The sequence below is a fragment of the Colletotrichum abscissum genome (genome assembly GCF_030869225.1).
Source record: "Colletotrichum abscissum strain IMI 504890 chromosome Unknown Scaffold_43.1, whole genome shotgun sequence".
Taxonomy (NCBI): Eukaryota; Fungi; Ascomycota; class Sordariomycetes; order Glomerellales; family Glomerellaceae; genus Colletotrichum; species Colletotrichum abscissum.
This window is the reverse complement of record NW_026850354.1, coordinates 121432-134846: the sequence shown is the minus strand read 5'-3', so window position 1 is coordinate 134846 and position 13415 is coordinate 121432. Positions and strand designations below refer to the sequence as shown.

Genomic DNA, 13415 nt, shown 5'->3' with positions numbered 1-13415 from the left:
AAGCAGGACTTCCCCTCGCTAGGCTGCGGAGTGAATACGTCTGCGATCTATTGAAGTCCAGCGGGGCCAGATCTCCGGTCCTTCCCGCCTGCTACGTGATCCAGCTACCAAAACGTGATCCGAAGATACGGTCAACGGCTGCCAACCGATGGAAGATGGACGATCCGACCACAAAAGAGTCAGCTGATGACAATGAGGAGAACGCAATAGACAGCAAGAGTGGCTCGCTTAGGCATGGCCGTGGCTCAGCGCCTGGTAAGCTCCTTGGTACTTCGGGATGACAGTCTTTACCAACTTTTCTCTTCTACGAACATACAGGTGCTGACCCCTCTTGCAGATCCTTACCCTCACGAGCTTGTTCCTGGCCATAATACGGCCATCTGGTCTCCAGCGCGAAAGCATGAGGTCAAAACTGAGAGCCAAAAACAGGCTGATTGTCATAGAGCATTCAGAACGAGCAATTATGAAGATTCCAAGAATATCAATGCTGAACGAATACCGGGCACATGCAATTGGGTGTTGCAGCACACCTTATACAGAGAATGGCAGCAGAGCCGTCAGGATGATGTCCTTTGGATCTTGGGAGACCCAGGCTGTGGAAAATCTGTACTAGCCAAAGCCATTGTTGACGAGCAATTACAACATTCGAACCAGCATACGGTGTGCTACTTCTTCTTCAAATTCAACGATAATCAAAACAACCTTGCGACAGCCTTATGTGCCCTTCTTCATCAGCTTTTCGACTATCAACCCCTCCTTCTCCGCCATGCTATGAATGCTTTCCAAAAGACCGGAACGCAATTGCAGACAGAGACTGACGAGCTGTGGCGTATCTTCACGGCGGCTGGTACAGACGATCAAGCAGTCAATATCACTTGTGTTATAGACGCTCTAGACGAGTGCTGCGACAATGACCTGGGAAAACTCATCCAGTTCCTAGCAAGCTTCTATTATAACCAACGAACAGCGTCTACAAGGAATTTTCAGCTCAAGTTCCTTGTGACTAGTCGAGCGTGGCACGTTATTGAAAATGAGTTTCTCGGCATACCTACGATCCGGCTTACTAGCGAAGAGAGCAATGATGATATCAGTAAGGAAATCAACTTCGTTCTTCGACACAAGGTAGCCATAGCCGGACGCAGATATGGACTGAGTCAGGAAGTACAAGACGTGTTGCGAGAGAAACTCTCATTTCCGCATCGATCAGGACTCGAGCTGCACCTTGTAATGAATGTGGTGGATGAAATTCTCGACAACCAGGCGTGGCCAAAAATGGCTTCCATCAAGACGACCAATACTCTCTCAACAAAAGTGGAAGATGCCTACGATAACGTATCTAGCCGCCTTGAATCCCACCAACGAAGAGAGGCGGAGGCTTTCGTCAGGGAACTTGGCTTAGACTCACTCTGGCCGTATGCTTTGCGCGAAAGTCGTATGCAGTTCCAACTTGCACCATTAGACGCCAGCACAGATTTTACCGAAAGCTACGGAATTTCCAATGTGGTTAGTGACAAAACCAGCGGAGATCTTGTCTCTACCAAGCCATCGTCGCTTGAAGAAGACATCAATCTCGTTGACGAAGACAATCCAACAAGACAGATGGCTAAGACTTTCTATAATCACACACCTATCGAAAGTAACCGATATGTTGCCGACGACGAAATCAGATCCCTTGCATCAGAACCTGAAGATATTCAGTCACAGGATGGAACAAATTCTAGTCGCTGGGAAGTCAGAAAAGCCGCAGCAAGCTACTTGGCTGAAATGTTGACTGATGATGCAACCCTTCGCCCCTTATATGAAGAAGCGTCCAAACGTTTGGATGATGAACGATTTTCTCGAAATCATGGACGTTTGCTCAAACGGTATTACCTGTCACTGCGCTCACAAGCTGCAAACCGAAAACATAGCGTAGCGGTTAATTTCCTCAGACCAAGATCTAACAGAACACTGGTCTCGCGAAAGGTTCTCGAGAGCACAGGAAGGGAAAGGGTTCACCTAACATTGCCTCAACATGACGAGCGGAACTTGACTTTGGAACGCTTTCTTAACAGCGTCGAAGTGGGCCCGGATGCAATCACTGCAGAAGTTGAAATGCCTCTGGATATTGATGAGGAACAAGAAAGCTCTGTAGATGGAGACGACCAAGATGGCCTTGACCTCGTTGATCTTGAGAATGCCAGAAGCTATTTCACCTCCGGAACATCACTAACGCAATTCAAAGCCGAGTTCCGAGACTTCCTTCACCTCCCCCGCATGGCCGTGGAAGAGGCGCAGACACAAACGCAGGGACAAACGGACCCGGAGCCAGGGCGGGGGGGCAATGCCAAGTCGCACGAATGGTTCTATAGCGTTGGCTTTTGGCAAAGCAAACTAACTTCCTGGCTTTACGATACGTTTTATCCACCAAAATCGGGGTATCAAAGAGTTCGGTACATCTGTGTAGGTGGCTAAATTCTCATCATCATCTCGCTTCTCACAGTAAGGAGCCGGGGCTTATTACTTAGCTACTACAGGAATGCGATGATCACATGTTTTTAGATATTAAAGAGCTCCAGCCAGGAGGAGCGCAGCGATTTCGGCAGCGCCTTGTCAATGATGGACTTGCCAGGCTCATCACCCCCCACGATTCAACCACAGCTCAGGGCTCAACCGCGGATCAAGATCTTCAGAGCAGTATTTCTCTCCCCCCTCCTGCGCATTTTAGGTCAGAGAGAAGTCAGTATAGCTCGTCGCGGCAGAATTCTGGACCGAATACTTTTTCGTCAAGACCAGGATCGTCACCACTACCGTCCGACACGTCAGGGTCCGAGGAGGTGGCGTTCTGTCCAGAAGAACAAAATACTCCCCAATACTTGCTGCTGTGCGTCAACCAAAAAAGCCTCCCGGTATTAGACCATATTGACTGCAATTATTTCGGGAATGATCAATACCTTTTCCAGCATATCTTGGAAAGGTACCAGATAATACGTGCGGGATCAACCTGGAGAATCCCCCTGCTTTTCCCACCTTTGGTATGCGAAATACTAGAAAAAGGAGTGACCTTTCTCAGGCAAAATACTCCGAGCTGGCTGAATTGGATGTTCCAATTCTTTCAAAAGCTGTCCGAGGCTAGTCTTTTCGTCATGCACACTGGCGATTACGTTCAGGTATGTTAAGAGAAGTTTCTTTTCCCGTAGAACACTGCCACTAATAGCCCTCCAAAAAGTTTCGACTCGTTCTGATGGGAGAATCTACCAACCCGCAACATTTCAAATGTGGGGAGTATCCCCCTGTCTCCGAAGTATTAGAAGCAAAAAGCTATTCGTACAATCCAGTACCGACTGATGTTGCGGTTGATTCCATTCCCTTGTGGCATCTAACGCTCCCTGGGCGCCGACACAGCGACAACTACTGGATTTCAACATTTCCCAAAAAGCTTCGAGGTCCATTACACCGCCTACCAGGAACCCGCGAAAGAGTAATCGGATGGGGCATACGAATAAACGAACGCTTCAATTGGCACCTGTTTTTCTCTCTTCTTCTGGTAATCGCGGTGATTATCTGGGTAATTGTGGCCGTCTATCTTGCATACAAGGCCGATGACTCTTCTGGATTTGGTTTGGGGGCTTTGCTCGCAGCACTTGTTGCGATTTATATGCCTTTTCAGTACTTTTCTTGGAAGGAAAAGCTGGAATAAAACTGTTCGCAACCAGCCTCGTATGGCACCGGCTTGCGCTCCCATGACTTTATGGGTTAATCAGTTAAGTCATTTGTTCTTAGATGGCCACGAATCCAATTCTCATGTCAGCAATGATGCAAACGGAAATATTGATGTGTTCAATGCCCTGAGTAACAAAAGACGTGCCGGGCATGATGCCGACATAGCCTATACTAAATCTGTCACGTAACAGGGATAGTAATCGCACCTTACGAAGTGCCCGTTACGTGCTAAATCACGTATCTATCTTAGATATCGTATATATAGACCTTTTCCTTTTATCTATTTCTATATTAATAATTAAGCTATTTTTATTATACTCCGTATACCTATTACTACGTACTATAACTCGTAATAATTATAAGCTTAGCTCTTAGTTAAGACCTTATATTATAATAACGTACTTATTAATACGATTTTTATAATTTTTTTAAAATAATTAACTTATTTATATTTACTTTAGCCTAAGCTAAATTAACTAGCTATAATAGTTAAATTAAATAGTTTAACGTACTTTACGCTATAAGTAAGAGCGTCGGGGTTTAGAAATACGTTAATTTAAACGCTCTAAACTTTAATATATTTCTTAACCTCTCTATAGCGCTTATTTTATTTTTTAAATTTAAATAATTAGTTATAACTTATAATAAAAAAGAACTACGAGCTTATTAAGCCCGTTATAAAGCGTTTAAAAACGACTAAAAAAACTAAGAAATCCTTTATTAATAGCTTTTAAATATAACTCTTAGTACGAACTTTTTAATTTCCTTAAGTATAAGTAACCTATAGGACTAAGCCGGGTTTTTTTTTATAAAACTAATTATACTATTTACTTTACGTAAATAAATCTATCTTTATATCGTACTTATAAAAAGGATTTATATATTTAAAAGTATTTAGAAATAATAAGAGCTTAATATTAAATATAAGTAATTTATAGTTTATAAACGTAATACTATTAATATATATATTAAAGTCCTTGTTTAGTAGTTAGTAAAATTAGTTAACGCTATATTATATAAATACGTATTTTAAAAAGCTATTAAAAACGGTACTAAGTTTAGTATATAGCGAATCGTTAGATATTTAAAATAAGAATTTGTGCCCCCTAAATTAGTAATAAGGAATACGGTTTAAGAGGAATATTAATAAGCCCTTAATAAAGTAAGGACCGGAATTAACCTCTAACGTTAGTATAAAAAGTAGTAATTTATTTATTTCCGAGCTAAAATGTATAATATTTTAAAAATTAGTAAAAAGATCGCTATACTTAACTTCTTAGTTATAGTTAAGTCTAGACTTAACCCTATATAGGGCTAACATATATATAAGACTTTTAGTAAATTAATAGCCTTCGGAACGTATATAAGGACCCTTAAGGAAATTACGTATATATTTAGCTTAGTAACCTAAGACGTATATACTAAACGACTTTTAAGTTAAAGAGGGGCTTATTCTATTTTTATTAGACGCTCTAACTTAGTTAACGATATAAATAATAAGAGTAATATTATATACTTTTATAATTACGTATACTTATAGCGCCCTATAATATATTAAAAATTAGAATAAGTATTTATAAACCGAAATACTAATAAGTTATTAATACGAATACTAAGGAGCTATATAGAGGAAGTCCTCGCCGCTATTAAATTAAGTAAATAAAAATTATTTTATAATAAGCTTAAAAAAGCTAATTAATTAAGGAATAATAGAACCCTTAAAAAACCCAGGTTTCTAAAAGGATTCTCTAACTAACTTATAGCGAGCTTATTAATAAACTAGGACGAGGGCTACGTAGTTATTATATTTATAAAAAGTTAGGACTTAGAGATAAACGTAATTTTTAGTACCCCTATAAGTAATACTTACCCCCTTTTTTAAAGTACGGTAATAAATAACTATAAAGTAATATATTTAGTTAATAATAAAAGCCTATTTAAACCCGAGAGTTACGTACTATTAGGTAATAATAATTATATTAAATTAAGAACTATTATACTACTTATTATTATACGTAGTACTCGTATTATAAAGGGCGTCTTAAATAGACTTAAAGGAAAGGGAACTTATAATCTAAAGCTCTAGAACGTCACTTATATTAAAGGATTCTATATTAATATAGTTTTAAAAACTTTACTAAATAGAAATATACTCTAATACTACGGTTTAGATTATACTTTATAATAAGGAACGCTTTATAAGAGTATTATTAAAAAATAGCTTATTTAAAAAAACAATTTAATCTTTTTTAAATATAAGCTCCTCTAATCCTATCCTTTTTTTATAAACCTTAAGCGTATCCTATAGAGCTTAATTAATATTATATTATTAATTAGTTATAAAAAATTTTATTATTTATATTAACGTACTTATAAGAGGTTTAATAGTACGCTTTTTTAATACTTTAAAATAAGTTATTTTAAACTTAATACTCTTTATTAATTATTATATAAGACTTAAAGTATACGTATTAAACCTTTATTATAAGTTAAGTACGAAGTATATATATTATCTAAAGCTAAAATAGTAATCTTAAAAGGACTACCCTTAAAAAGAGCCTTATAGTTATAATACTATATATACTAGGATCTCTTTTACTTCGAACTATTTCTTAATAAATAATAATATATACTTATAGTTTTTAACGAATATAATAAGTAGCTTAGAGGGTTCTTTTTAAGGATTAAAATAAAAGAAGAAGTGCTTTTTATATTATAGAGCCTCGAGGTAGTAATTCGTTATTAAAAAAGGACTCTAATTTACTTTTTTAAAAATAATAATAAAACCGCCTTTTTAACTATAAACGTTAGATATGTATATAAAACGTAATATAACGAGCTAAGAATTAAAATAGAACTTCTACTTTTATATATAAAGGAACCCGTAGGTAACGCTAAAAAAGTAGGTTAATTTATAATTATTAAAGCTTATAAAATACGCCTTTTTATAAACCTCTTTACGAATTTATAAAACAAAATAGTACTAATAGTAATTTTTATTTATAATATTACCCTACGGGAGGTTAATAAAAGAGATTTGCTTATTATAATAAAAATTAATTAGTAAAAGCGGTATTAACGTTAGTAATAAACGGGTTATTAAATACGGGATTCTAAACTAGTTACCCCGTATCTCGGTAGTCTTTATATATATAGCTACTAAGTATACCCTTTTTATAGGGATCGTAAGAGGGGTATACGTTAAAAAAAGTTTAAAATACTTTCTTATAGGTATATAAGATACTTAGTTAGATATATACTAAAAACGTATAACTTATATAAGGTCTAAGTACCCGCGCTCAAATAAGTATTTATTATAAAAAATATTAAGTTTAATAAAGAAGTTTTTTATAATCCTATATATAAAGAATAAGCTATTATAAGTAAGTAAATAAATTTAGTAATCTAAAAAATATAAGAACTTTTTAATACTAATAATAAGCTAGTTCGAGTACTTAGGGAAGTAAATCTAGATTTTAAAAATATTAGTATTTAAAATAATTTTATAATCGAGGATAGTATTATTATTAAATTTTTAACTATTTAGGACGCTAAGTAATTAATAAACGTATTTTAGAGTATAGTTAATAAGGCTAAAGAGGCTAATATAGTTTTATTATTATTACTAATTCTTAAAATAACCCCCTTATATAAGCTCGGGGATAGGGGTAAAAAAGGGGATATAATAACTAGGTTATAAATAGCTCTACGTAGTCTATAATCTTTTTTATAAGTGCTTATATATATTATAAAAGTTCTTAAGTTTTTAATTCCTAACGGCTCTTAGTAAAACGCTAGAATACGTAGTAAATAAGGTACTAATTATAAAAAAATAATTCTTAATACTAAAGTCGACGTTAATAAAGAACCCTTATAATAAACTTTTATTATTATATAAGAATAGAGTTTATAAGAACTACTTTATTAAGTACTAAGTAAAGCTTTATTAAGTTCTAAACGTTTAAACCGGGCCCGTAGACCTCTATAACGCTTCGATAGTAATATTTTCGTAATATTCTTATATTTAAATATAGGAAATAGCGATTATTATAACCGTTTCTAGGACTACTTTTTCTCTATTTTTATACCTAATTAATAAAAAGCTATAAAAGAAAGTAGTATAGGATATATAATATTCTATTAAGTAATAAAAAGAGTAGTTTATAGGACCTACTTAGAGCGTTCTAAAGGAGCTTAGAAACTACGACTTACTAAAATTAATTTTTAAAACTTACTAAAGAAGTTTAGTAATATTAAATATCTCTTATTATAACTATAAAAGCTACTTAAGAATATTATAAACGTAAAAATAAAAAAGCTAAGGGATATTAGTATATAAGAAGAGGTTAATTATAATTTTAAATAAAGGATCCTATTTTTATTAAAATAAGTATATACTTATAAATACGACGTTAATAACGAAATTAGCGAGGTAAAAGTACGTATATATATAAGGGGGGATATATAACTATTTAACCTTTTATAAAATACGTACGCTTTAATACTTACCGTAAAGGCTTTTAGGTTTATAATAGTAATAACTACCTAATTCGATTTTAAAATAGACTAGTATAATATTATTAACGTATTCCTTAACGTACCTCTTAAGAATAAAAAGCTAATAATTATTAAACTCTTAAAAAGATATAAAGTTATTAATAAAATAAATAAGCTCTAACGCGCTCTATATAGCCTCTAAGACTTACTAATTCTTTAGTTCTAAACTTTTACTTCTATATTTCGTAATATAAATATAATATATAGTTATAAGGAGATTTATATTTACTAAACCGTAAATAGGAAAATAATATTAGTATTCTATATTAATAACTTTATTATTCTATACTATTGAGATAACTAAAAAGTAGCTTAGGGGATCGTTAATAGTATAAAAGAATATATTAATTTTAAAAAGAATAGACTAATTAATTACTTTTTTAAAATACGGATTTTATAAGACCGTATTATTTATAAAGTTTATTTTATTTATAACGTATATATTGAGCGAGTTACTAAGTACTTCGACTTTATAGATTTATTATATCTAGCTACCCCTTTTCCTTAAGAAGAGTTTAAACTAAACGAGGGGTAGGTAATAAAGGAGGAAATAAAGAGCTACTAAAAAAAAGTTAGGAGTGTGCTTTATATAGCTATTATAATTAGACTAGACGTCGCTTTTATTTACTTATAATTATTACGGTTCTTAACTAACCTAAGCATAACTTATATTAAAATAATTAACTACTATATCCGATATTTTTATATAACGAGATATCTTATGCTTTACTATAGTAGTATACTAAGTGCGTAATTATTATTTTTAATTAGAGATACTAGCTTCGTAAATAACGAGGTAATATAATAATTATTTTAGGGATATATAATATTTTTTTTAGTAGCCTAATTTAATAAAAATTAGTACGCTAAGTAACGGTTACGACGTTAATTATTAAAACTAAGCTTTTTTATTTTAAAGAAACTATAAAAAAAACTATAGCTTTAAAGCGCCTTTTTAAAAATATTACTCTTAATTTAAAAGAAGTATAGTTAATTAATTATAATAATTAATAAACGATTTAACTCGTTATAAGGGAAAAAGAAAGAATAGTTACTTAACTTCGCTATATTAATATATAGAATATATAGCTAAGATAAGAGTACGCTAAAAGTAATTTCGAAATTACTTATATATTAATAAAAAATATATTAGTAAATAGACTTATTAAAAACCTTTTATAAACTAAGTTCGAATATTTTTATATACTTTTTAACTTTTATAATACGTAAGAAGCTATTATAAATAGCTAAAATAGTTAAAAATAATTAATTTAAGCTACGCTTAAAAAAACTTAATACCTAAAAGTAAATAATAAATAGAACTTAGAGTGCGGCCTAGAGGCCTAAAATAAATAAAATAAAAACTTTTTATAGCCCAAAGGCCTAAACTCTTAAAATAACCTTATTTCGTAGGGTATACGTATATAAAAATAAAACCCGGGCTTATGCTTATTATTTAAATTCTTAGTTTATAAAGTATATAATTATTAAGAGTATAGCGTTATTAAGGAGGAGGGTTAGTATATATACTAAAAAACGCATTTTATATACCTCGAAGTTTATAAAGCTAAGAGTAGTAGGGGTAATAGGGGGCGTAGAAGCTAGAACGATTATTAAGTTAATAACTTAAGGTATAGAAGCGGGTAATATAATAAAAAGTTAGTTATAAATAATTATAATAAGTATAAAAAAGGACCGGGGGTGCGGGTTAAGAAAGTCCTCTATATAGAAGCCGATATAGTTCTTATATAACCTCTAATTATTAACTATTTAGTAAATAATATTATAGAGCTTAGTAATATTTTATTAAAATTATAGTTAAAAGTGCGCTTTTTAATAATAAAAAAGGATAATATATTTACGAGAGAGGGAGCGCTATTTATAATAGCCTTAGTAAGGGCCTAGGCTATTAACTATAAAATAACTAATATATTAATATACCCCTTAGCTAAACGGTTATTAAAGTAGCGTATATACTAGCTACTACTTCTTATAAAATAATAACTACTATCCTTAGGGTCGGTATATTAAAAAGCTATTTTAAAATAAAATAAGTATTAAATTTCCTATTTTTTAAAAGCCTCTTTTTTAAGTTTTTTAAGGACTAAGTATATATTAAATAGGCCTAAAATAGTAAAAAGAACTATACTTACTACGGGGGGTATTTTTATTTCTTAGCGTTCTTTTTTATTTTTTATTACTTTTTTAAAAAGAGCTAGCTTTATATTTTTTAAACCTTAAAATAATATTAAATATAAACTTTTAAAATAATAAGTATATAATATACTTTTTTTAGAAGGCTTATTATCTAAACTAGTTTTATTTTTATTTTTAAACTCCGAGGGGGGGATAAGTAAAAGCCCGTTAGAGCTCTTATTATTATTATTTATTTTATTATTATTTTTATTATAGTTACTAAAAAGAGCTTTGAACTTAATAAAGTCCTTAGTATTTTAAATAATAACTTTAATATCCTCTTAATTAAGGAGGGAGAGCTTAGTACCTAGGTTTTAATAAATAAATAAGAGGTTATAGGGGGGGGAAACGACTTAGAGGGGCTCGTTAATATTATTATTTATTTAAACTCTTAATAAACTATATAATACGTATATAAGAAATATTATAAAAATTATATAAAACTTATTATTATTTCTAAATATATTAAATATTTATATTTAAAATAAAATTAGTAAACGATTTAATAATATAGGTATATATACGTAGTAAATAGGGGTACTTATAATAATTATAAGAAGTTAAAAAAAAAAAGAAAAATAATAGCTAAGTAACGCTATAAGAATTTAAATATATATAAAGCGGCTAGGTAGCTTTGCCCTTAGTAATTTATATACTAAAAATAGTATAATACGCGCTATTCCGAGTTAGGATTCTATTTACTTTAAATAAAAAGATATATTTATAATAAACGCGGTTTAAAAAACGCGTATCCTTTATACTTATTTTTTTTTTATTTATATTTAACTAAAATAGGCCTTTATAAGGGTATTTAGAGATTCTATTTTAGGTATAATAGCTCCCTAGTAGTAATAATTAGGGGGTATATTACGTAATAAGGATAGTAATCGCACCTTACGAAGTACTTATTACGTACTAAATTACGTATCTATTTTAAATATCGTATATATAGACCTTTTCTTTTTATCTATTTCTATATTAATAATTAAGCTACTTTTATTACACTCCGTATGCCCATTGCTACGTGCCATAACTTATAACAAAATCCAAGTGTGTCGAAAGGCCTCGCTTTACGTAACCGGATCAAATTAGTCCATGGATCAAAAATAATTGTCGCAACGGTATAAGAGGGAACTCGACATCTTACAACTGCGGCGATCATAATTGTGTGGTGGTGCGAGAGATCCAAAATCTCTAATCCCCGAGTACTGTCCTGCAAGAGATCAGGAAAGGCGACCTCTATGAATCGACTATCATATCATAGTACTTCCAATGATAGACGCAAAGATCAAGCGCCTTTTCACCTAAGAAAGCGGTAAATTTCGTTAAATACGATTTGGCTTACATAATACATGCTACTACACTGGCAAATTCGGCCATCACTGGCCTTTATTTACAGTTGTCAGACTCATTATCATTGCTTTAGTATTACTTAAACAGTGTATTATGCTTTTACTAAGATTTGTGGCCGTCATATCGGATATATCAAACTCACGAGTCCTTCTGCTCGTCGACAATGAGGAAGCTCTGCGGGACCACCCTCTCATTGTCATGAGAAGCCTCCCTTGTCGACCTTCCTCCATAAGTCAACTCTTCCTCACTCCCGTTCTCGCTGACACTCTTGATGTGCGACAAAGCCTCAACGTCACCTTTGCTTGCTCTCGCTGAGAAGCCCATGCTCGATCTTCTCTTTCCAGAAGTCGCCTCGCTCTGCCTCTTTTGACACTTGAAGGTGCCGCAGCATTTACAAGGAAAGTACGACATGCTGTAGAGATCTTCGTGCCCGGACTGCGGCGGACCGTTGCTGGAGTTGGCAAAGGTTGTGGCTGCGAAGGCCGATGGTCGGCGAGTAGCGTCATCGGTGACGCGGTGCGGAGATGGGTTTGAGGTCATGCCTAACTTGTAGCCGATGGCTTTGAGGAGGGGTCGAAGCGTTGCGAGGCTGCCGGCGGTGATTGCTAGGCCTTGCTCTACGGATGACCAGATAGCGATGTCGAGGGTAGACCCTTTGTTAAAATTAGTTGATTGTCCCTGGGAAGAGACAACTTGAAACGGTCGACTTACAGAGGAAATCAGCGTCCTTGAGGCCCATAAGATATCCAAAGCGAACCAAGACAGCTGAGCTGGCACTGATAGGATGGTCAGCTTCGTTCACGTTGCCAATAAGGTTTAATTGTACTCACACGCAACCCATGATCAATAACGGGATCAAAGCAAACTTCGTCTTCTTTCGCAGTTGGAGGTTCCAAACCAAAAAGGCTGGGAGAATGGCGAATGTCAAGTCCGATATGACACTGAAGGCACTGTACAAGTATGCCAACGCTATAACAATGTTGACATCGATGCAGCTTCCTGGCTGGCTCTTGTTCCAGAAGAACGAGATCGGGTGGCACTGAAACAGCGTCACGAAGAAGAAAACGACTCCGGCTAGGACAGTGAACATCATAGCTATGTAAATGATCCAGCTGTGTAGTCTTCGGGTGGTAATTCGCAAGAGAAAGAATCCGATGGACATTTTCGAGACGATCATGCTGAGGGAGTAAAAGAGGTAGCAGAACCACCAGCACTATCAGGTTGTGTTAGTACACTTGTTACCAGTGGAAATCGTATTGCCTTGGAGTAGTTGCTGACCTCGAGCGCTTTGGTGATATGGTCATCTTCGATATCCGCGAAATGCCTTCCGGTGCCATAGTGAACACCTAGTATTGAGAAGGTTGAGTAGCATATGAAGAAGGCCTTTGATGGAGTTAGTCATGTCTTCCTGTCTGTATACACAATCATCATGCAAATCGAGTAATGCATACCAGAGCCAAGACCATGAGCCAGTCATCCGTTCCAAAAGCCTTGACCAGGCCAGCCCGGACGTAGCATCGCAATGCAGTGGCCAACACCGCCGCCGAGACGAAGAAGATGTTGACGGCCAGGAGCTCGGGTCCGCGGTTCTCAACCATGGGTGCCAT

At 34.1% G+C, this 13415-nt stretch overlaps 3 protein-coding genes across 3 annotated transcripts; 2 read left to right on the top strand and 1 right to left on the bottom strand.

Moving 5' to 3' along the window:
* Window positions 1-155: 155 nt before the first annotated feature.
* CABS01_13166 (uncharacterized protein) lies at window positions 156-2454 on the top strand (the record flags this gene model as incomplete). Its single annotated transcript, XM_060546511.1, has 2 exons — window positions 156-255; window positions 338-2454. 2 exons carry the CDS (start codon window positions 156-158, stop codon window positions 2452-2454), a joined length of 2217 nt encoding a protein of 738 aa, XP_060395132.1.
* A 671-nt stretch (window positions 2455-3125) lies between these two features.
* On the top strand, window positions 3126-3679 carry CABS01_13165 (uncharacterized protein; the record flags this gene model as incomplete). The annotated part of the gene is made up of 2 exons (XM_060546510.1): window positions 3126-3149; window positions 3209-3679. The coding sequence occupies 2 exons, from the start codon at window positions 3126-3128 to the stop codon at window positions 3677-3679; spliced, it is 495 nt and encodes a 164-aa protein (XP_060395131.1).
* Window positions 3680-11946: 8267 nt separating this feature from the next.
* Window positions 11947-13415, bottom strand: CABS01_13164 (uncharacterized protein; the record flags this gene model as incomplete). The annotated part of the gene is made up of 5 exons (XM_060546509.1): window positions 11947-12461; window positions 12520-12584; window positions 12639-13021; window positions 13087-13191; window positions 13260-13415. 5 exons carry the CDS (start codon window positions 13413-13415, stop codon window positions 11947-11949), a joined length of 1224 nt encoding a protein of 407 aa, XP_060395130.1.